We start from the raw sequence: 24,492 nt of genomic DNA, 5'->3' as shown, positions 1-24,492 counted from the left end.
CTAACTGTATCCAAGCCCATTGCACTTACAGCTCCTGAGAATTCTGCCAGATATTTAAATTATTAAGCTGCTTGCTCCTTATTAGAATCATACAGATTTTCTTTTACTTAATATACGCCTTAAAAAAATAAAATATTTTGGACATATTTTCTCTAAAGAAAATCCCCAGTTTTGTTTAAGGACTTGAGAGTTTTGGTTGAGAATCTGTTCCCTTACTGATCTGTCTAGTGTCTGAACTGAAAATTTGAATCTAGGAGCAAAAAGGAGTTTTAATCTAGGTTTAACCCAAACTACTCCTATGCTTTCAGCATACTTTATTCAACCAATACTTGTTAGAAAGTACTAATCTCCATTTAAAAAAAATTGTATAAGAATTCATGATATTTTATATATATTTGGCAATAAAAAATTCAGTATATTTTTGTTTCCCCTTGCTAATTTTTATTATCCTCTAACACAGTGTCCTAATTAGTGCTCGGGAACATTTTATTTTAGTCTTTAACTCTGGTTTAGGAAAACAGTGATGGCTTGTCAGTGAAGAACCAGTGCCATCTCGGGGCTGAAAGCTGAAAGGAGGGGAAGTGTCCTAAACATTAAATACAGTGTGGGGATAATGGGAACCAGGGACAGCAAAAAGGCAAATGGGGAAAAAAATTCCAGCTAATGAAAATAGGGTGAAGTAGAGTACAGAGACACACAAATCCTTGCCCGGAGGCAGCTGGGGCTGCCCTGGTTTGAGGAATGGTGTGGAGGAGAGTTGGCCTCTGCCTGCTGACACAGGCTCTGCTTTATGTCAGTGACACCTGCCCAACACTCCCCCAAACCAGTCTCTCTGGGGGGCTGATTGAGTGGGAGTGGGAATGTGAGGACCTGCTGTGTCCTCAGCTGCATCCAGACATCATTCTTAGTGAGAATTCTTACTATATACTGGAAGAGGATGCTTACAAAGAAACAGAAAAATGGCAAGCAGCTTTGGGATCACGCCTCTACAAAATCCTGACCTTTATTAAAGCTATTTTGTTATAGTTCTGTTTATCATAGAATAATAAATTTGAGTAAAATTTGAGGAAAATATGTCTTACATAGAAAAATGCATGCTAAGTGTCAGGCATGACAGCAGAAATTTGTTTCCATTCAGTACATTTGCTGAATAATTTGTCTTTGTACTCCCTCTGGTGGTATAAAGGTTTTGTAAGTAAAAAAAGATTCTGGAAGCATTTGTGGAGCCTTCAGAGAGCAATAAATTGGTGATTTGTGCTTCTTCTTCATGCTTCCTAAAGATGAAAGTGAAAAAAGATGGGGAAAATGGAAAATACATAAAACCTATGCAGAGTTTAATTAATTTTTCTTTTACTTTGTAAAGCAGAAGAAGAGGTTGCCTTGTGTTGCAATCATGCTTTAAATTGGCAAAACAACGTAAAGAACTTGCTCTATTGAGAAAGAAAATTTTTCTATTGCCCACAAGGGAACTATTTTGAAGCAGAAAGAGGCCAAACAAGCTGAAGGGGCTGGGGACCACTGTAACTGGGTTGGGCTTTTCTGCAAGATCCTTACTGACACTGGTGAGCAATTAGCCCTCAGACAGGGTTAAGAACAGAAATATTTCCCTGTCATGACTGGGCTGCTCATATAAGCTGCTTACCAGAAAAAGAACCACAGTCTCTTTTAATACAAACTTGCCTCCTTTGCACATGTGAACATACAGGGGTTTTACCAGCTGCATGTTGTGCTGTGTGCATTAGACAACAATGTTGGTGTTAGACTAAATGTTGGTCTGTTAAATTCCAGCCTGTAAACTGCTCTTTCATCTGCTGCCTGCACTGGGTGAATAGAAGATCCTTTTTTCTCTTTGATTAATTAGCAATTAATTTAATTATGTTTTATTTTTAAAATTTTTGGATATCATGCCATTGAATTGGGCCTCATGGGAATAGTCTCTGGAAAAGGAATGTTTATTTTATTTCCAGGCCCTGAAAATTCCAGAACTTCTGAACTCATAGGGGGAAACTCCATCTGCTCAAACATAACTAGGCAAAATTAGTGTATTCTTCATTTAAGATAAAGTCCTTATGACAAAAATATTACTAAAAATAATAGACCTAAAAATAGAGTATTAATTTTCTTTAGAAATGGGAGTACTTATTTTGGCAAAGTACAAGAAAACTGTTGAAGATTTTGCTCACAAGCATTTTATTAGGAAAAAAGGATCATTTTCATTGATTAAAAGGAGCAGGCACTGGAAACGTTCTGGAACCAGAAATGTAGGAGTGGTGGTCAACATCAGCTTTGGGTTTAGGGCAGCTGGCTCAGGAATAGTCAGGCAACTCTGCTGTTGCTGGGAATGTATGCAGGGTGATTTTTAAACACAATTTATAGAAAACTCATGGTCCTGAAGGAATATCTGTTTGCCAGAGGTCTTTAACCAGAGCTCCCAGGATGTGTCTGAGCCACCAAGGGACACATGGACTCAGGTTCCTGGTTGAAGGGGGGCTTGACAGTCACACACAGGGTTACCCTCGGGGTCTCTATAGCTTGCTATATAGAGACTACAGGGAGATGCTCATGAGAAGCAGTGCATGTCTTTTAGAAGTCAAGGTATTGAAAAGATTTGGTGCTGACAAGTCTGCCACAAGCTGGAGGCCTGGTTCTGTTTAATCACATTATTTTGGCACGTGGGAAGCTGAATACTGACTTAAACAGAAAAAAATGACACTGTTCTCTCCTGCCTTGACTTAAGAGGCTTTACTGCAATCAAACCAGCAAACACCTGTTGTCCTCCTTTGTGTTTATCCAAGGCTCAGACCCTTCTGTGTCCCAGAAGTTTTCCCATCCCTGCTTTCTGCAGAGCAAGGCATCAGGCATTATACAGGTGTATTCTCCTTGTGCTCTAACCAACCACAGTCCCGAGAATACAACCCTTCCTACCCCTTACACCTTGTTCCCCGCCAAAAATCCCCCTCACAGACAAAATTTGATGCATGCTTTTGGGCAGTGGCCAACAGTTCAAAATGCTGAATTCAACACCAGTCAGAGGAGTATAAACAAGGGAAAGGATAAGGCATAAGTAGCTAGAAAATTTAATTCTATTTATTTATATAATCTGTTTTTCTATTTTCTCTGCTTTCCCTCTGGTAGTCTGTATCAAATATCTGCAATATCAGTTGCAAGTTATAGTTATGCTGTGGAAAAAATGAATTCATTTTTATTTTAATAATTTTCATACATATAAAATACTTCCATGTATATAAAATACTTCCTTACAGCAACTCTATTGTCTCCCAATGTGACACTCTTAAATTTCATTATTGCTGGTTAAACATGGGCTGAACAGGAGCAAAAACTCCTCCTCCAGAAAAAAGAAAAAAGAAATGCTTAAAGGGAGCAAATTTATTGTTATATTATCATCTATTGCTGCTCTGGGAGCCAAAGTTTAGCATCTATACAACACCAAGCCATCCTTGCTGACCAGCAGGATTGAAAATTGAACCTCTCCTGCTGAGTATTGGTTTGGGTCACATTTAGGCTCTGCCAGAATGTTCTGTCTCCCAAACAAAACAGGCATATGCTAAAGCAAGAACTAAGTATTGTGTTTTCATACTGAAGCTCTGCAAGGTGCCAGGAGGCCTTACTTAGCACTCAGGACCCTCCTCAGGCTCTCCAGACTCAACTTCCTCTGCAATTCCTACAGTGGGATAGGCTCCCAGACACGTCACAGACACTGCAGACAGCACAGCTGTGCAAGGTGGGGGCTGCCCAGTGCAGGAAACTGAGCTGAACACCCCTGTCAGAGCTAGGCATTGCTCAAGCCTCAGTCTGCTCTGTGACCAACAACCCTGGGAAAACTCCAGCATTTGGAGAAACAGTGAATTCTTCTCAGATGTTCACCCTACTGTGAAGAATAGGTAAGATGCGGCTTCAGAATGAGAAGGAATTTAGGGAAGGATTGTGCTTACAACAGGTGGTATTCTGTTTGCATTTTTATGATTCTACTAGAAAAAAGACAAGCAATCCAAGTTACTTTGAAGTGAAATTTGCTAATAGATAATTCTTCTCATATTTTCCCTTTAGGAAAACAAAAAATGAGCATGGGGAAGACAATGAAATGAAACATTGGCTAAGAGAAAAGGCATACTTTAAAATGCTTTCCCATTTCCTGAGAAATACAAAGATTTTAAAGAACCCTCTCCACACTGATCTAGACTAGAAAGTTGTTTATTTATTTAAAAACTTGAACCAGATTATATTTTTCAGGAACAGTTACAATTTTGATATTCAAAGTTAGATAAAAATGGAATACAAATCTGACTGTTCTTATAACTTATTGTAACTATCAGTCGGCATCTCAGAGATGTGTTTGGTGTATAGGAACAGAGTAGGTTTTTCAGAAGCACAACAAAGCTACCAAAGTTTCAGTAATATTTCTGGGGTAAAAAGAAGCCCTGACAGGTGATGAGACAAATGTAACTGCATAGCAGCATGACCAAAGCACTTAGGTGGTCACTATCACAAACAATGTTCAAATCTGTGCCACTATGGTCACTGTTTGACAGAGAATTTTATTTCACTGGCATTCATCAGTTTCCAGGGAAGGATCACCACCAAAGAGGGCACAACGGTGCTGCAAATGTCTTTTCGGAGAATAAAGATGCTTACTTTTTAAACTGCATGCAGTCTTTAAGCAAATAATGTTGTTGTGGACATGATGACTGAAGAATAAAAGAGAGGTGGTGTGTGTAGCAGCAGCCTAAACAAAGAGAGATTTTGCTACTTGGCCCATAAAGACTAAATTCTTTCTCCATGGCAAGTGACTGACCACCAGGCAGCTGGTGGGAAAACTTAAACGCTTTGTTTCAGGCAGAAAGATAAAGTGTGGGACACTGGTTCTCGAAGCACATTTTTTTCTATGCAGTGTGGAAATGGGTGCTCCACACCTTTTGGGCTTGCTCTTCCAAAGGCCAGCTTCTGTGTGTGATGGAAGTCAAATCATCCACCCTCCAATGAAACAGAACAACACTGTCATTCCCGAAAGGAGTCCTTCCATTTCCATAACAGCTAGCCTGGGTGTTGAACTTAGCATTGACTGTCCCAGGGAATATCAATGTCTTATAAGGAGAAATTATTTAAGTGTCAACCCAGTTATATGTTATTATAAAGTATCAGGGTGCATAATTGCTATAATCTGCAAGTAAAATTTTTATTTGGAGTTTCTGTGGAAGGATTTCACAAAGGAAACTTTCCATATGCTTATGGCAGATCTTTAAACTGCAGCAGTGGGAAAGGACCTGGTGCAAGGTCTCCCAGGAGCAACCTGCAAACTTGAGCATGTGCCATACAAATCCTTATGCACCTCCTGAAAACCATCATGCCCTCCTGTGTAAGTGGAAATGCAATTCCTTAGCCACATTCCCTATCTCTCTGTTTTCAGAGGAGGTGAAAATATGTAAAAAATTGTGTTACTTTGATTTAGCATCTGCTGCAGGAAGTGCAGTGAACACCTCTAAGAAGAGAAATGTTAAGTGATTGCAGATATTTCTCAGTCCTCAACATTTTTGTAGATTTCCTTAGAGGACTAAAAGAGGAGATGAGACAGGAGGAAAAAACCTCCTCATGCAGTGTTTGGACATATGAATTCTAGTGAAACTTTCACCCTCTCTCTCCTGCTTCAGGTAAAATTAAACCTTCTTTTGGGTATTTTTTTATATTTTTTTTTTTCACTTCTCCTTCTTAAGAAAAATATTAATAAATCTTACCAAAAAGTGGAATACAAGTATGTGAGGGATAGTTTAAAAGTAGCCTAACCACTGCAAGTTATTTGTGATTTCTAAGGGAAGAAGTCAGGATATTCTCCATGTTTCAGAAGGATCTTTTCAAACCCTTAAAAGGTAACTGGTTCTGAAGATACCCTCTGATTCTGTTTTCTAGGACCACAAACTAAATATCTGTAAGTGCAATAGCCCATAAACACATGACAAATGATAAAGTATTCACCACTTCTGATATAAACAAAAGCTGCATTTTTTTGCAAACTATGACCAAGTGCACTGTTAAGCTATTTTCTGCAGCAAGTGGCTCCAAACCCACACCTGTGTATTTTATTCATTGCTCTTTTTTCCTTAAATCCAGACTGATAGCTCTGTTACATGTTATCATGGATTTTGACTACCTTATCTTAGTCCCCTGTAAAACGTAATGAGCTCAATACCTTGGTTTATTCCTTATCCTTTGGAGTTGTGCCTTTTCAATATTGCTAAGTTTGCAAGACTTTGGGTAAGCAGGTCCTGCAGGTACGGAAAGAGACTGAGGAATCATTAAGCAGGACAGTTGGTAACACACTTTTATTGAGCTTTACAAATCACCAGTGATTGAGACAGTCACGTGTCTTGAGTTCACAAAACAATGCCTTGAAAAAGGGAAAAGAGACCTGTGGCAGCTCCAAACCTAGGTCAGAAAGCACATTAGAGAGAAGGAATGTAAAAAACCCAACAACTAACTAACTAACTAATTAACTAACTAACTAACTAACTAAGTAACCAACCAACCAAAAACACAGGGCAAGGAAAGCAGTGCTAAGGAAATGAGTGCAGGACAATTGAGAAAGACGCACCAGGCCCCAATTCGTGTCTTGGGTAGTGAGACAACCTGAAGCCCTGTGGGCCATCACAAGGAGACTGGAGAGAAAGCACTCTCTAGACTGGAGTCACCCAGGAGAAGCAGGTGACTCTAGGAGGGACACAGGACAGGGCAGAGGGTTGGGCTGGCTTTATGAGGCGGATCTGCAATCTATCAGTTTGCGAAAGTTCCTCCGGAAACTGTCATCCAGAAAGGCATACAGGAAAGGGTTAAAGCAGCTGTTGGCATAGCTTAGGCTGGTGATGAAGTAGGAAATCTCAATGACGAGTGGAGTTTGTGGGATGTCCATGATGAGGGCCACCACCGCACTAAGGTGAAAGGGCGTCCAGCAGAACAGGCACACAGCCAGGATAACAACCACCATCACTGTCACCTTTTTTTTGGCTTTGTCCAGGGCTTTTGCATTGCAGTGGAGCTGCAGATGTCTCAGTCTGCAGAGCATGGTGGTGTAGAGGGTGCAGATGGTGGACACTGGGATGACAAAGCCTAGAATAAGGGTGTAGATCCGACTGCCTTTCCACCAGACACTCTCGGGGTGGGGGAACACGAAGACGCACTGGGAGCGCCCCTGCTCCTTGTGTATCTTAGCAAAGACAGTAAAGGGCAGGATGATGACAGTGACAAAGGACCAGACGCAGAGGCTCACAATTTTGGCTGCTCAGTAGGTGCGGTAGGACATCTTCCTGGACTTGGTGGTGGCCACCACAACGAGGTAGCGGTCAATGCTCATGACAGTGAGGAAGTAGATGCTGGAGAAGGTGTTGTATTGGTCTATGGAGATGATGAGCTTGCACATGAACTCTCCGAAGGGCCACTGCAGGAGCAGGTAGTCAGCAATGTTGATGGGCAGCACCAAGGTAAAGAGCTCATCAGCAATGGCCAGGTTGAGGATGAAGATGTTGGTTATCGTTTTCGTCTTTGGTGCTTTGAGGATTACATAGATGACAGCAGTGTTGCCTGTCAGTCCCACAGCACAGATGACTGAGTAGATGACAGGCACCATGATGTAGTACCTGGGGCTAAGTGGAGGAGTGGACATATTCCGACCCCTATGTCCTCTCCCAGTGCAGTCTGCACATGAGGAATTGATTTCAGGGAGGGAGGAACTCTCCATGGCTACAGGAGAGGATGGCTAGGATCAGTGGTGGTGAGGATGACCTGGAAGTGGTGAAAAATAGGTGAGACCTCTGCTCTTTGCAAGGCTGTCTCCTCTGGCACATCCAAAAGCCAAAATCTCACATAAGCTGCCCACCACCACCCTGTTGGGAGCAAAGGAAGATTACCAAGGGCTTATCCAGTAGCCAAGTGACCCAGAGGCTGCCCCTTCCCTCCTCCCACACAGGTGAGTGCCGTGCAGGGTCAGTGCTCAGCCTCGGGTTCCTCCGAAGTGACCGACCATCGCAGGGTGACAGCGCTCGCCTGGGAGCCCAGAGGTCCGACCTGGTCGCCTTCCACGCCGACCTCGGGGCGCCCACGGCAGGAGTCCTGCCCTCTGGGGGAGCCGGTGTCCTCGGTATGCTCCCCAAAAAGCAAAACCCACCCCGTTCCCGACTGCACAGAGCACTTTGAAAGTGGAGCAAGGATGCACTGACCTGTTTCAGCCTGGCTGCGGCGGTGCGGCTCCCTGAGCGGCGGGATGCGGTGCTGGGTCCGTGCAGGACGGATGTGCCGGTGCCCCTCTTTACTCGATCCTGAGAGTTACAGCCGTGTCCGTCTCGATCTGGGCAGCAAGAGACAGGTAACGCGAACAGCAGAGAGGATGGTTTAAAAGTCGGAAGCTGGGGCGCTGGAAAGAGACTTGTGCGTTTGTTTACCGGAAGTCACATCTCTTCCCGAGGTCTGGCAGTGCAGCAATGGGGAGAAAAATCCCAGCTGTAGGTGGCATCTGCTGGTCTCGCTGTCTCTGAGACCTCAGTGCTCAGCGCCTGCCTGGCCCCGGGACCGTCCCGGCGCGGGGCGTGGGCAGCGTGATGCTGTACATCAGGCTCTAGCAACATGAACGAGAGGAAGATGCCCCTGCTTATTGAGGGGGGGTTGGACTAGATGGCCTTTAAAGTTCCCTTCTGACCGAAACTAATCTATGATTCTGGCATCTTGCCAGGAAAAGGTATTTTTCACGGGATTCAGAGGCAGGATGGATGAACAATAGACCCTATGCATCTGCCTGACACTTTGACTCCTTCATGCTGTGCTAGCAATAAACTGGAATATAACCCTGGGAAGCCAATCTTTTTCAAGAGGATAATTCAGCTTTCCTGATTATCATGTTTGGGGTTTTTTTTTCTGAAAAGTACATGGTATAAAATCTATCTAACTTTAGTTTCATTTTTGTTGCCTTTTCAATGACAGAATTCTATGGGCTTGCAATACATTTGACAAAATTTTTGCATCCCTAAAATCAGAAGTGCAAACAACTTCTTTTTTTTCTTTTTTTTTTTTTTTTAATGCTACAAGCAATACTGACCACATTCATTGTCAATAATTACTAAAAAATTACTAATAATGTAATATATGCATCTTTTGGCAAACTGGCATAACTGTTTACTATCTGTAAGCTAATACCATGGAGAGAGATAAACACAGCCTGGGTCTGATTGTCCCATATTCTGGTGCATAATTACCTAGATCAGCAGGATATCACCAATCTTAAAACCCAAGCAAATAAATTATTAAGTAAATACATGAAAAAGGACAAGAAAAGTACCTTCGATTCATTGTAACTATGATTTTTTGTAGCTGCCTTATTTTATTTCAGATTACTAGTTACATTGTATAGCAAATGATACTTCACCATACAGAGCACACTCTCTGCTCTGTGATTCTTTATTTCCTTTACAGAAATACTTGAGAATAAAAGGTGTTCACACTCTTGTGTGCTCCCATGAGAATGACATAAATACTGTGCTGCAGGCTCCTCATGGAGTTTTGCTTCCCTTTTTTGCCTATAGTTTCACAATCCAAGTAATGAAAATGTCACCTTTGCTATGGAGTTTATTAGAAGCTCGCATTTGAGTCAGGTTTTGTGACCTAAATTCTTAGGCACAGTTGTCTGAAAGTGAATATAGCTTTGGAGACTCAACGTGCTTATTCCCCATACTGCAGCAGTAGTATGACAGAGGTGCCCTATCATGCTGAGTACCGAGAAGTTTCTTGGGGAATTCTTCCATACTGGTCCTCTGTAGGCACTTTCTTGGTAACATGCAAGTGCTGGAGGTGACCTAACCTTAATGTGCGCAAAAATTTTTTCACAGTAGTGTTTATACCCACCTTTCAGTTTATCATTGCCTGAACTGGGAATCTTCTTCTTCCCAGAAAAAGATCCCCTAACTTTAGCAATAACTTTACTCTGTGGAGTTAATGTCTGGGTTTTTTGACTGTGTCAGGTCAAAAATGCAATTCTAATAGAAATCTGACTAGGAGGAATCTGCATTTTTCCTCTCTCTTGGTAGCCAAAGAAATAGATTTTGGGCCTAATAAACCTCCGATGCTTATGTGGACTGCTGTCATTACTCAGGGAATTGTAGCTGTCTGTACAGCACACCTATAAACAATTTGCCTCTACTGTCAGGTGCTCATTGCTGATATTGATGTAATGTTTGAAGGCATCAAAAGACATCAGGTTTTATACACAGCCCTCAAAGTAATTATTTTCCCCTTTTATAACATCAGTTTCCCAGAAAGGCAGTCAAAGGGCTTTATAAGTTTATAGCTGACTACTATAAACCTAGAAATTCTATTTTTCTGTGAATATGTCCAAGCCACAGCATGTATCTCAATGTCTCAGCAGGTGCACAGACCATCTTCCTTTCAGCTGAAAGCAAAGAGAAATGAGAAATGTTAGGAATAACCTGATGACTTCTACAAGTTGAGACTGTCAGGATTGGGAAGTTTAGACTGATAGCCACAGCAGCTTCTCTAGGAGTCATTAAAAACTGTAGGCCAAATCCAGCTCTTGGCCAATTAACTATGACCCCATTACCTCTGGTGGAACTGTGCCTGCTGACAAAGTTGTACCAGATGGTCATTTGGCATGTTCACAGTATATGAGAAGACAGTGATTTGTAATCATCATCATATGTGTGTACAAAATATCTCGGACTGTGTTTCCTTCTGAATACTTTAAGCAGTTTATGCTGTCCAAGTTAGAAGAAGTCATATGTCATTTTCTTTGAGCAGTTTAAATTATAATTGGCTCTTTAATGTATTTAAGTATCGTTATCTGGTGACCTAGATGAGCAACAAACGAGAAAATGACTTCATGAATTGCCACTAAGAGCTGAGATTTCATCATAATGATGACGTACCTTCTCTGTTCATTTGATCCATGTTTGAATTTTAGAGTATATCCTTTTCTCCTGTGGGCTAAATGCATGTGAGAGAGATCCATTTTAGTGGTGAACTGGGTCAGTTTTGAAGAACTTCCATCATCTCAAGTGGGGAAAAAGGCGCCACATAATTTTCTTTGCAGGAGTGCCTCATCAATCAGTACAGAAAATAGCTCAGTAGTGGAGCTAGGGTGCAGCTTCTGCAATGCACTCATTTTCTGCCTTTGGCACTGACTTATTTGCCAACACAATGCACAGATGTGGAGGAGCTCAAAAATTTTCACATGAGAGTCTCCTTCTGTGACTCCTGCCCTTGAGGGAGAAAATATGTTGGATTAATAGAGCTATTCATTAGGTATAAAGGACTAAACTTGACAGGTGACATCAAGATCAGACTTCTCTACACCAATCTTCACAAATTCTATCAATCTTTTCAATCTTGCATGAATCCTTTCAAAAAACATCCAGTGATGGCAGAACCACAGCCCCTCCAGATAATTTGCTCTATAAAATCTGTTCTTCAAACCCTGACGTTTTGTTGTGATTGTAAACACTTTGGTTGTTTTCCTGCCCCAAATGGAAGCTCAGAACAGAACATCTTCTGTCCCCTGTGATGAGCTTTTCCATGTGTGAACACTGCAGTGTCTTTTCTCTAGAGCTGACAAACACAGTTCTTACTGTCTTTCCTTTTGCCTCATCTGTTTGAGATCAGAGGACCAGTTATTTTCATTTGGTCCATGGTTGGTTTTTTTTTTTTTGTTTTGTTTTGGTTTTTTTTTTTGGTTTTTTTTTTTTTTTTTTTTTTTTTTTTTTTGTTTTTTGTTTTTTGTTTCGTGGTATGTTCTATTGGGTTTTTTTGGAATTTATTATATGCCCTTTGTCTGTGATAGTATCAAAGCAAAGTTTTGCATCAGTAAACAAGGCCTGTGGCAAAGCTTCAGATTGTTTTGATTTAGCCAGGGTTGGCAGGCTTCTGCAAACTCAGTATTTGGAGAGAGTCCTGTGAGGTAGGACTGGAACACTGGGAAGCTGTTATGGGAGGATATGTGCATGGTGTCTTTTGCACTGCATTACTCAGCAAGTAATCAACCTGTGTCTATCACATCTTACTGGTTTCAATTCAATATCACCCCAGTAAGATGAGCTTGTGTCCCACAGACTGAACTAATCTCTCTGCCTGTGTTCCCCACAGCTGCATTCTGTGGGAGCAGCTGACTTCTGGCACTGCATCAGTGTGAATAAGCGTTAGACCTCAGTGTGCTGGAAGGGCACGCAGGTGGTGAGCAGCTGAACCATGCAGGCCTTAGAAATAAATTCTGAGCTCTTTTAAAATGTGATTGGTAGCAGTGAGTTTTTTAAAACAAAAGAAAACTAAACAGCTTGTTCTAAACCCAAGTGTGTGTGTATATATATATATCTGGGTGCGTACGTGTAGTTAATCAGTACAATATGAGTGAAGCATAACAAGGGTAATTGAAGAGAAGCAAAAGCAGTAGCTGAATAATAATAAAATAAAAATCCAACAAAAACCCCTATGTGCATGTTTTTGTTGCCTTTGGGGTTTGGGGTTTTTTGTAATAAAAAATTCACTAAACTTCAATGTATTCCTCACATGTCTTTGTCTTTGTTATCTATTTGTGAAAGAGAATGTCCTGCCTAAGTCAGATGAACTTAGCAATTCTTTTAAATCCATTCATTTCAATAGGTTCTTACAAACTTATTGATGGGCTTATATTAGACTCTGTGCTTGATGTAGTGGGAATTAGTTCCATAAATTCCTCATTGACTTTGCTATTCTAACATGAGAATTGGAAGGACATTTAAATTATCAGGGAAAAGGAATCCACTTGCAAGACAAAAAATTAGCAACAGAACAGAAGTAACTACAATACAAAATGCAGCTGTCCAAACTTGATCAAAACTTCTGGAAGACTTGAGTGCTCTTCAGCCTACAAATGATGAAATAGAAATTCTGCTTTTTATCTTTGCTATTAAGGTCACTAACTTATGGAATTACTGTTCTCCAAGGCAGATCTTTAATAAAAACCCAACGAAACGGTAAGATATTTAAGATCCTCTGTACAAGCTCCAAAAAACTTGTTCGAATTTTTAGCTTTGCCGCAGTGAGACATCACAGCCAATCCTCTTACTGTTTTCAGCACACAATCAAGGCTCCCTGGGCAGGCTCTCCGGCATTTAAAGAACACTGTTGGGCACTATGAGATTTCTTCTTATATACCAAGTCTATCATGATGCATCACCACTCCTCCTACCTGATGGAAACACAGTCAAATGAATTTGCTTTTTCCTTCTGCCAGACTTGTCATTGCATGCAAACTCGCACTCTTAAACTGTTTCTCATGTGCAGCTGAGTTTCTTAGCTCGCTATTAAAGCTCTCAGATTATAGGACTGAATTAGTGTGTAACTGTCACATAACCTTTGTAATTCTCCTAAGAAGAATTTTGCTGCTGAAATGTGGCAGCTATTTGGTAAAACTACTCCAGAAAGGTCATAAACTTGTTAAAGATTGATCAGCAATTGCTGAAGTGCAGCTCCATAATTGATAGCATACCAGATCTTCTTTCTTAACATGCTGTTTAAATTTCCACAGCATGCACTTTGATTTGTCTGATATTATTCATAGCTGGTGTCTTCAGTCTAGAGTTTCACATACATCTTCTTGATTTTTATATTGGCTTTTATTCCAAGCATGTCTATATTAACTGAGTGTATAATAAGGCACAAGGACCAACAAAGTCAGTACATCGTATTAATGAAACCAGTGTGGTGTGTTTTGGATTAATCTTTTAAAAAGCAATCTGTAAAACTGAGGGTAAGAGGTAATAAGATCTCCATCTGTTAACCTTGGAATGCTGATCAAACATAGAGAATGGGACATCCTTTTATATATGGGTGTTACTACTACAAAGATTGTTCTAAGTTAATAAGTCATAAAAAGGAGTAAGAAAACATGTGGGAGAAACCTCGGGTTCAAGAACACCCTTTCAAAGACAAGGCATCAAAGAATACATTCAATGTAACCTTCACAATATTTTGAATTTCATTTTACTTATACAATTATAAAAAATTTTCTCAAATAAGGAACAAAGTTTTTTTGGACTGGATTGGGAAAAAAAAATCCATATATAGATATGTAAATCTTGTTGGAAAGGATAAATAGAATTTTGATATATCAAAAGGATATATGACAAGTGTGTCAAATGCAAATATTGAGCCAGAGTGGGGAGGGGAGTGGTTTTCTTTTTAGTAGGAGTACTAAACTGGGAAATACCATTCCTAAACCACAACATGTTATTGAGCCAAGTACTAATGTGGCTGCTATTATTGAGCTTGTCCATGTATTTTGGAAACAGTTCTGATCTTAGGTTTATCACCTGTGTAAGGCCCATGTTTCTGTACTTGCTGCATTTAATGTCTGTTTTCTTGATGACTCCCCAGGCAGTCCAGTAGGTGCCAGCTTACACCCTCTCTCTGTGTTTTTTTGCTGTTCCAAGCATGACATTTAAACCTCAGTTTCCTGTGGGACAAATACACAGCTGTCTATGAGGAAAGCCCTTCATTCAAACTATCTAGAAACTATCCCTAAGTGTCTAAATAGTGTGTTCCACTTTATATAGGGAAGATTGCATCGATGTCCATACAGTCTCAAGAAGTGGTGCATTATCTCAAGGTCCACAGTGTGATGATGCTGCCTGCAGCAGGAAAGCCAGCCAGGAGGGTCTGCGAGCTTCTCTCTTTCATCCCTGTCTGTTCTGCAGCCATGGCTGCTGCTTTATCATTTGGTTTTTAAGTAAGCGAAGTTTCCCACAAGTTCCCACCACTGAGCTACATCATCTTCAAAGAAAACACCTAAATTAGACCTTTGGCAGCTGTGGTGTCCAACTTCACACTAAGACAAGCTGTTGGTGAGCCTTTGCTCTTAACCATTGGCTGGCTGCATTAAACACGACACAGGAGCAGGAAGACACCAGTACTTCATATCTCAATAAGTAATTTTGCAGGAGAACAATTTTGTTATTGCAGACATTTGTTTAAGAAATAGTGCAAATAATTAATAATATATTTTAAATATACACATAATAAAGATATTTAAATGTGAAAAAAACATCAGTGGGACTGCTTGGGGCTGAAGGCGAATAAAAGCTTCCTACTGCAGAAAAGCTTGTTGAAATAAAAATCAGAGAGCTGGGCAGAGCAGCAAATACTGATTATTGGATATAATGATGAAACTACATGGTGTGGGTTTTTTCTTTACAACATTTATCGAGCCAAAGTTATCAGTCTCAGAGAGTTGAGTTTTCCTTCAAACCTTTTCTACCCCACTGCTCTCCCATTGCTTTCCCTTTAGTTAAGTGTTCAAATAAAATACTTCCAAGCTTTTTTTAGTCTGTGAACCACCAACATCTGGCACTTCGTGAGTTGTTTTACTCCCTTTCCAGAGGCAAAGACAGTCATCTCTGCTGGGGCAAAGCCAACTCTGGTCTTGGGGCTAATGCTTAGCTTTCATCTGCCTTAGCCATGATGTGTTTATCACCGCTTTCAGGCTACAAAAAGCCTTCCCAGAATCAGGAACATTATCAGAAAGCCCATGCTATTCAAAGCATCACAAAGCATGAAGAACAAGTCTATGTACCTCTAAGGCAATGCTCTGGCAATACAATGTAGGAGAAGAAGACAAAAACTCTTGTAGGCTTTTAGCGAGAAAACCAACCTCAGAGATGCTTAAAAGCAATCCAGAGATTTCTTTTTTGAACTACCCCCCAAAGTAAAATAAAATTTTAAAAAAACACCAATCCCCCCAAACAAACAAACAAGAAACCTCCAAAAAAAACCAATTCATAGGCAGAGAGGAAAAAAACTAGAAGAAAAGAGGTCTATGAAAAGAAGTTATCACATACAGTCTGATTTTTGTGGGATGGGAAAGACAGAAGGTCAACTTTGTAAAAGACATCCTATTAAGAAATCATTTAAACAGTGAAATGAAGAAGCAGCATCTACATCTTAGACAAACATAAAACAGGAAAACAAAGAAGGAAGGAAATCATAGTGCCTTTATATATACAGAGGAACTTACAGATAGTCTCCATTTCCTGCCTAGATTACTGCTTAGATGCTGGTTAATTGCGGGGGTACAGGTGATTTCAACCACTGTCTCCTGAGGAAAACACAAGCAACCAGCTGTGGTGTTAGCAACCCAAGTTTAGCACGTAACTTTCAGTCATGGTGGGAACCCATGAGTCCCTTGTTTTGTCTTTTGCATATTTTCCCCTCATTGGTTAGTATTTTGTCTTCCTGTTTTATGTATGAGTTATGTATATTCATATTCCTTTTTTAATATGTATTAGTTCTAGAAAGTTCCTTGTTCCTCGACACCCCATTGGATCCTTCCCTGAGTCCCTCCTATGTGTTGTTCCCATTGGTTCCCTTCCTGTCACCTGCTTGTCTCTATCCCATTGGCTGAGATCCCTTTCCCCCCCTATTCTGTACCCAGTATAAGATCCCTGGACCCTCCCACCAATTGGCCTCTTCGTCCCTGTCGTTTCACTGGAATAAACCTGCGTGGAGCACATACGGAGAGTCCCCTCTCTTTCTTCTTTGCCTTCACCTGTCTGCCTGCCTGACAGCAGCAGGGAGATCCAGCCCCTTTGGGTGAGGAGCTCTGCCCCATTTTCATCGTGTGCTGGGCACTGAGTGCCGCCTTCCAGAGGGGTTTCAGCGTTGACCTCCGGGCTTCTTTGTGTCAGCACATGAGGGATAAAACCCCGTTCTGCCAGCTCCCAGTGGCTGGAAACCCCTATAGCTAATGAATGATTTCTGTATGTGAGCTGAAATGCAAGGGCTTTCTAGCACTTCACTCAGAAAACTAAAATAATTTCTTCTAAACTCTTCATGTTACCATTAAACTTTGTGCCATGCAAATAGCAAGCACCATACTTGTTGTTTCATGCTTTGCTTGTGCATGCACTGTTGATTACTTACGTTTCCAAGACTCTGAAGTTTTGAAATACTGTTACCTATTTTGTGATGAGTGCCCTTGGCTGAAAACTTTTCATTACTTCTTGACTGCAATTCTGTTGTCTGTCTGTGGCTTCAGCCTGGCAGTCACAAGTTTAATTGCTCTGGTAAGTGACTCATGTATTTGTCGCCTGAGGCCGCTTGGTAACTAGGCCCACATCAATTTTCACTTCTTTGAACAGTTCTAGGTCTATGCCAAGCCTAGACACAGACTATTGTTCTTCAGTTTGCCATATAATCACAGGAACACTGGCATTCTCAGCTGCTGGGGGCTAGGCCAACGCAGCCTTGTGTGCACGACGGTGGTTTTAGGTAAACTGTGGTTTCTATGGGATACATTATTCCAACCTGCTGTTCTTCCCACCATGTGTAAACACAGAGCAATATGCTTGCTGATGGACTAATATACCTAAATTGCCAGCTGGACTGCCCTAGCCTAGGAATACTTCTATCTCCCCCCGTCCTATCATTTGAGCAACATGGAAGGTGTCCCTGCCCATAACAAGGGGGTTGGAACTAGATGATCTTTAAGGTCCCTTCCAATATAAACCATTCTATAATTCTGTGATCAATTTTAAGTTGTGTTTCTTCTTGTGCTGCCTGTTTTAATGTCTAAATAAAACTTAAAAATTTTCAAGGTAGAATGGGGAGGCTTGCAGTTAATTGTGAAAACTAGTATATTGTAGAGAGCCAGAGGAGTAGATTTGGACCATTAGCATTTCTCAGAGACAGCTCAAACAGGAGGATCTGCCTCAGTCAACCTCTTGATACAGAAACAGGAGTATGTTCAACCTGTGTGCTGCCCTTTCTGCTGATAACTCTTTTTACAGGACAAGGAATGAGACAGTTCAAGCACTTCCATCTCTAATCATGGTAGCACTAACACAGATGGAGTTTCCCAAAATAGTTGGCTTTTTCCTCTCTTAGTAAAAAAATGAGAAATTCATGACATCCTCAACTCAATCTGGATAGCGCCAGGCAGCCAGGAATTCTTCTGGAAAGAATATCTCAGGGCTAGCAAGCACAGAATTGATTTAAATCTGTCCTTAGGACCCATAATGTTGCCAGCCAGTATAAAGAGGCAAAAAAGTCAGGCTTGTAGCCAAGACTGTGAAAAATGGGTACATCATTAACTATTCTGATTTGCAGTAGAACCCAGCATCCAGCTATTTCTGCCTCATATTGAATACTCAGGTTTTGAATACTCCCTTTCTTTTTTTCCCTAAGTACTAAAATATAAAACTTTAAATTGCAGAATGCAGTAATTGGCATGCAAGCAAACCTAATGTGGGACTTGCAATGTGTAATTTTTGTGTCTGCATGAGGAAAATGAACTGTTATCTGGAGTTATTTATTACTTTTCAGACACTGAGGCCTGTAGGAGTGAACAGTGAGTATCCTTAGTGCTAAATCCTGTCTCCAAATCATTGGCTTGAGGAGTGCTGCCCACTAAGAATGGTCCTTGGCCTCTCCTGAGCAGTGCCAGGGAATTGCTTTGGAAAAGTGGCTGGCCCAAGTGGACAAAACATCAGGGAAAGTTCATAATGATGCATCACATCAGGGAAACTTCAGATTGAAAAAATAATGTTGTTGGTGGAACTATTTCCCTTTCTAAAAGGAATAATTAATTTTGGTGAGATTACTGTTTTTCTGGGTGCTGTTTAGCTTACATGTGTCCATGTGTGTGGAGCCATAGGCCTGGAGTCCTTGTCTGTCAGCAATGAACCCAAGTGAGAAATCTGACAGTTCTGTCTCTTTGCCAGCCGAACTTGTTCCTTGCAAATTCTGATCTGTCATTTATTTCAGTCACAGGAAGTGGGATTCTTGTATGCCTGGAATATGTCCACATCATATTTTAGCATTGTAAAGTAGGTAACATGAACTTTTCTTTCCTTTTTCTATAGTGAACAGTATGATAACTGTAATACTCTAGAGCACATCAATGGTGCTTTGTTTAGTCAACTGCAATAGCCGAAGTTTTTTTGAGGTTACTTGAGAGTGCTTATGTGAACAGCTTAAAAACAGCTTGAAAATTGTATAGGGAGTAGGTAATGGGAGCAGCTTGAACTCTGAAGACCCAGGCTGATCACAGTTGGGATTGTGGAGGAGGTGGTCTGAAAGCTTTCTCATGCCAAAAGAATCTGTTCGCACCTTTTTTTTTGGTTGCAAATGAAGCAAGTTGAAGGCAGAAGAGGTGCCAGAGTGTCTCAGAGTGGGAAGTGGGGATATAGGTCAGGGAGGAACATGACTGAGCAGGCGGGAGTATTTGCTCCAGATCTTTCTCTCCAACATGTCCATGGCTGTTCTTGGTCTCACCTTCTTAACCTGCTGCATGAAACTTAGATCAAAAGTCAGTGAGAACAGTAAGTCAGGTTTCTCCGTGAGTCTGAGGCTCCTTGGAAAAGCTACCTTCACTCTGACAGTCCTTGAAATCTGCTTATCTTCCTTTCTGGTTCTCATTTTAGCACTTTCTTTTTTTCATGTATTTTCACGTGTTCCGTGTTACCAAGTCTCAAGTTTTTCATAATTTCTAAAACTTTGCTTCAGCCCCCTCCAAGTAATCCTAAAGAGGATATTCCCTACTCGACACCCACAACATTGCCATAAGAAACTCTTTAATTTTCTCTGGCTGCTAATTCTAACCAGTAAGACATACTTACAGTCTTTGGAACTTCACCAGGAGCATAAAAGAACCTTACAGACCTCTCAGATTTGTCTCACCAGAGGGGAAAGGATATATTTACATATATTTAAAAAATCATTACCTTATTTCTGCCACTTTTTAGCCATGTTTCCAGTGAGTCAGAGTTCCACAGGAATGCTCAGCTCTCAGTTCTGATGGAATTTGATATGAAAATTCATAAAGAAGCCCTTTGTTGCCATGTAGCTTTGGAGACATGGAGTACACTGCCCAGAAGGGCTGCTACATTGGCTTGGCTGGTGCCCAGCGCAGCATCAGTGCTCTGGCACTGCAGGGTGTGGTCTACCCAATTCACTGGGGCAGGCAAGACTCGTGGCTTTGCACAGGTGCTGATAACCAGGGGCCTGTCCCACAGAGCTGCTCATCAAATGGTATCCTGTGAACTTGAGGAAGTGAAGGAAGATGGCAGGAGACTTGGGTGAAGGCACAGAGGGAAAATGGGGAATATGTTCAGTTTAGCTGAAGCTGGGGATTTATTCTTAGAATAAATTACGTCTTAGAAGGGGAAAATTAAGCTAAGGTGGTAAATGCCAAGAGTTTTCTTCATTCCAAGATCATGTATTTTTCCCGTGGTCAGGATGCCAATTCTCAAGGAATCTTCAAAAAGTGTTGCTACTTAACATGTCCACTGGGGCATCAAATGTATCACACAGAAGCAGATGAAAAAATCCAGCATTTTTTTACTTTTTGCCAGATTCAATATGAAGAGACATCTGTTCCATTAGTACCATTATCAGCAACTACACATTTCATATGTTCACATTTGCCAGCTGCAGAATGAGAATACCAGTGAATAATCATTTTTGTTGCTTGAGTGTGTCCGTGGCATCTTAAATTTTAGCTCCTTTGGAGTGTGTGAAGGTAGGGAGAAAAAAAATCATGCTTAAATTTAGCTTAATGAAAAAAATTACTAATGTCTGTGACTTCAATGAGGCACAGATGATCAGGTAAAAGTATTTACCCTGCACTTCAGCAACTAGGAAAATTCATGATTTGTTTAATCTATCAACCAAACCAGCATTTCCAACATAGACTGGTAGTGACTTTAAGGCCAACATAGACTCTTCCAGAGGACTTCTTGATAATAAATTATTATTATTATTATTATTATTATTATCTGATAAAAATAAATCCATAAACAACTGAAAAAATATTGACAAGCACCGGCCAGTACATCTTTACATAAAATGTGAAGATATGTGAAGGCATAATATTGTGCCTTTTGAGTCTCAGTCCTAATAGACTGCAGTAGTTCAAAGCTGTTTAAAAAGCTTACCCTAAATCCATTCTTACTTTTCCCAAGGACCCATCCTTGTGCTTGCCAATCTTTGGGAACAAATACCAGAACAGACTTATACAATCCTCAGGGAAGGGGAGTAAGGATGTAGCCTTTAATACTTGTATGATTATTGAATGGTGGTTAAAGCTACACAGTCTCTAGTTTTATGCTTTTGGTTAAATAATGCTGTGAAATGCAGCAAGACAGTGCCTAAGAAATAAATCCACAAATATATATTGATCTTTGTTTATAATACAGTAAGATATCTTTTGAGACAGAACTGTTAAGGTGTGATTTCTCTGGCTTAGTGTGTTCTAGAGGTAGAAATACTAAACTGTGGATCTGCACATTGACTGTCGGTTTCAGATATTGCACTAATTCCAGATAACAGTTAACTTTCCTTCTGCAGATGAAATGATTACACACTGCTTATCCCAAATCAGTTTTGCTTGCATGCCAATTTCTGCATTCTGCAAGTCATAGATTTTAGTACTTAGGGGGAAAAAAGTCCTGAGCCAAGTAGGAATTAGCTACTTGCTGTGAAGCCCCACTTCCATCAGTACCATTTCACGCCTGGGGACAGGGCAATGGACTGCAGTGCTGAAAAGCCCCAGGATGCAGTTCTTGTTTCTCTTGAACAATACCCGTTCCTAAGGTTAGTAATAGTAATGACAACCCTAACTGCACTAGGTGATGAGCACATCTAATTTGGACTAGAAAATCCATGAGATTTCAGGAAATATGGGAAGAACTGTGCAGTTGTGCAAACATTTCTACATCAGGAAACTAGCATGCACTGTACCATGCTGGCTCCTGTCAGTAAAACTGTGAAGGAAGACATTAGACCCCCTTAGCTTCACTAGCAAAACTACATCTCTTCTGAAGCTAGCCTTTTTGTTAACTGATTAGACATTTCTTACTAGTTCTGAAGGTATTGATTTTCATTTCTTAACCAAATCAAACCAAAAAACCTTGACATCTTCAAAGGAGAAACTATTTTAAAAATACCTTGTTTAGGAATTTGTTTCATATTTTGAAACCACAAAGAAATAAATAATCTTTCAAAACATTCTTTTTTGCACCATTCAAAACAACACAAAGCCTTAACAAACAAAACTCAAGAACTTTATTATGGGGACAGACATTCTATACACCTGTAAAAATCTCCAGTGAACTTCACTGAGCTTCACATGCCCACTGAATCTCAGTGTACCCTACTTGGATTGAGGCAAAAGGAAATCAGTGGGATCCATTCTTCAACCAGCTTTTTTTTAATCCATTGTCCCCCAGTGCAGTGACTGTGTGCACTCTGTCATTGTCCATCCTTATCACCTTGCATGTGGACTGATGGAGTGCTTCCACAGTTGCCTCCTAGTACACCATTAATCCAGGGTGAGAACAGTCAGATGCAATGTCCCTCATGTAAAGTGATTGATAGTGACATTTGTTTACCACATTGCCAAGCTCTTTTTAATATTCTGCAATTTGATTTTCTCTGTGGTTTTTATTGTCTTCCACTCTGATTTATTAATTAATACTTTTGATAATGCTCCTTGATGTTAGTCTTCCACAGAGTGAAATAAACAATAATGGAAACTTTAAGGGTTTCAGTGAGTCTTGAGAAGGGTTAGCCTTAGATACAGAATATCAGAGAGCCACATTCTGGGACGATTTCAGACTTGGCCCCATTCATGTCTTATTCACCTTGCACAGATGCTCCCCATGTACACTTTCTTTTCTACACCAATTATGATGGAAGTGAAGTTTGCTTGCCTTGGAATGCACTGTGATGTAAAAGACCATACACAGCTGGTAAAGCAGATGAGGTGGCCTGTGTAAATCCATTTGAATGTCACAGTTACCCATGCCATGCATGCTGGGATTTGTATTTCCAGGATTGGAAACAGCAAAAGTCCTGGAATTAGCTAAGTCAGTGTGTGTAAAAACACATTGCAGAACTCATCCTTGGCTCAAGGCAGCACGAGACCTACATTTAAAAATTCACTTTAGAGTGTGTTGTACCTTCTCTTGTCTTTCATACATCTATTTTTTTTCCCTTTTAGGAATAAAATAAGGAGGGATTCATGGCATTAATCATGCCCAAACACAGTGCTGTTTGCTCATCACTAACAGGTTCTACTTTTTCAGTTGGATGATTTACACTAGAAATAAATAATCCTCTTGTCCTGAAAAGATTGCAAAGGAAACTCTCATGTGCTAAAACCAACATTATTCTTTAGCAAGAAGCAAAGTAGTCCATAACTACTTGCTGTTGGATGGGACATGGCTGTGCTTACTTTTTTGTCTTTGGAATTTTCTTTTCCTGCTGGAAAATTTGCCTTCTCTCATGTCCAATTATTTTAACATAAAATCATCTTTTAAAATATAAAATATTATAGTCTAGGAAAATCTAGAACTCTTCATAGGGAGTGTTTCTGTTTCTAGAACATCTAGATTGACCTTACCCAAAAGCAGCAATACTTAGCTCTGTTAGTATGGTAATTGCATACCACTGGAATTTTTAATCTAAAAAAAAAGTCAAATGATTGAAAAATCTTGAAATCCTACCCACCCGCCCCATACATCTCAGAGTTTTTCCACTCACCATGTTGTGAAAAATAATTTATTCTTGGTTTCTTGAGGCTTAGGGAGATGTTAAAATTTTGCCTTCTTTTCCACCAAAGAAAAGCATCTTATCAGAAAATTTACACTTTTTCCTCAAAGGGAGTACCGTAAAAGTATTGTCAAGGGAGCATGTATCCGTGATGATCAGCAATTTACCATCTTTTGTTCTCAGTTTTCCCTTCAAAGAAAGTAAAATAATTGTTTTGCCTAATAGCTAACTTTTTCATGAGACAAAGATAAACTGCAATATATTAAAACCAGGTTTTTAAAATACTTAAATTACTTAATTAATACCATAAATGACTTGTTAAAAGTATTAGCTAAACTCATTTCTGGCAAACCAACATCTTCAATGGAATCATGTTATTGATAACATATTTTCATTCTAAATGCAAACAAGATATTGCGAAGTATTTTATAGGGAGAGGTAAGTTACCGATATCTTTATTTGTTCTTTTTTTGGCTTGTTTTAAATTAAGAAATTAAAAGCTAAAAATTAAGAAATCTGTCAAGACTGAATTTCACAATCTGCACGGGATTAAGGAATACTCACATGAATATCTGCAGTTTCCTCCTTTTAGCTGCAGAGTGGTTGCAAATTCTGAAGATGACAGTGCTGAATCATCCTTTCAAGTCCACATTAATTTTGTGGTCCTATTGGAATTATATTCATGCAAAGATTATTTTAAACCTTTGGTTTTTGTTGTGTGAGAACCACAGGATGTCATTTCTTTACTGTAACTATGGCCATGCTGAAGACACGTTACCAGGCTGAATGGGCCTCCGAGCAGACCCAAACCCAGCTGCACTTACACTCCTTGTTCCTAAATATCCAGTTATGCAAATAAACATCTCTTCAGCAAAGCAACAGAAACGAGGTGTTCTTCAGAATTAT

At 40.2% G+C, this 24,492-nt stretch overlaps 1 protein-coding gene and 1 long non-coding RNA gene across 3 annotated transcripts in view; one reads left to right on the top strand and one right to left on the bottom strand.

Moving 5' to 3' along the window:
- Positions 1-6,320: 6,320 nt before the first annotated feature.
- Positions 6,321-8,303, bottom strand: NPBWR1 (neuropeptides B and W receptor 1). The gene is given in 2 exon segments (XM_048287082.1): positions 6,321-7,788; positions 8,223-8,303. A coding segment is annotated over 1 exon segment (984 nt). The 5' UTR covers positions 7,745-7,788; positions 8,223-8,303; the 3' UTR covers positions 6,321-6,760.
- LOC125317323 overlaps positions 8,285-24,492 on the top strand; it is a 28,374-nt gene continuing 12,166 nt past the window's right edge. Inside the window, exon 1 of one of the 2 annotated variants that reach the window (XR_007200017.1) lies at positions 8,285-8,368. This is a non-coding gene — a long non-coding RNA (uncharacterized LOC125317323). The remainder of the gene's footprint in view (positions 8,369-24,492) is intronic. The other variant, XR_007200018.1, reaches the window with a different exon arrangement.

The sequence above is a fragment of the Corvus hawaiiensis genome, chromosome 26 (assembly GCF_020740725.1).
Source record: "Corvus hawaiiensis isolate bCorHaw1 chromosome 26, bCorHaw1.pri.cur, whole genome shotgun sequence".
Classification (NCBI taxonomy): Eukaryota; Metazoa; Chordata; class Aves; order Passeriformes; family Corvidae; genus Corvus; species Corvus hawaiiensis.
The sequence above is the reverse complement of the archived record's forward strand: the minus strand, read 5'-3'. Positions and strand labels throughout refer to the sequence as shown.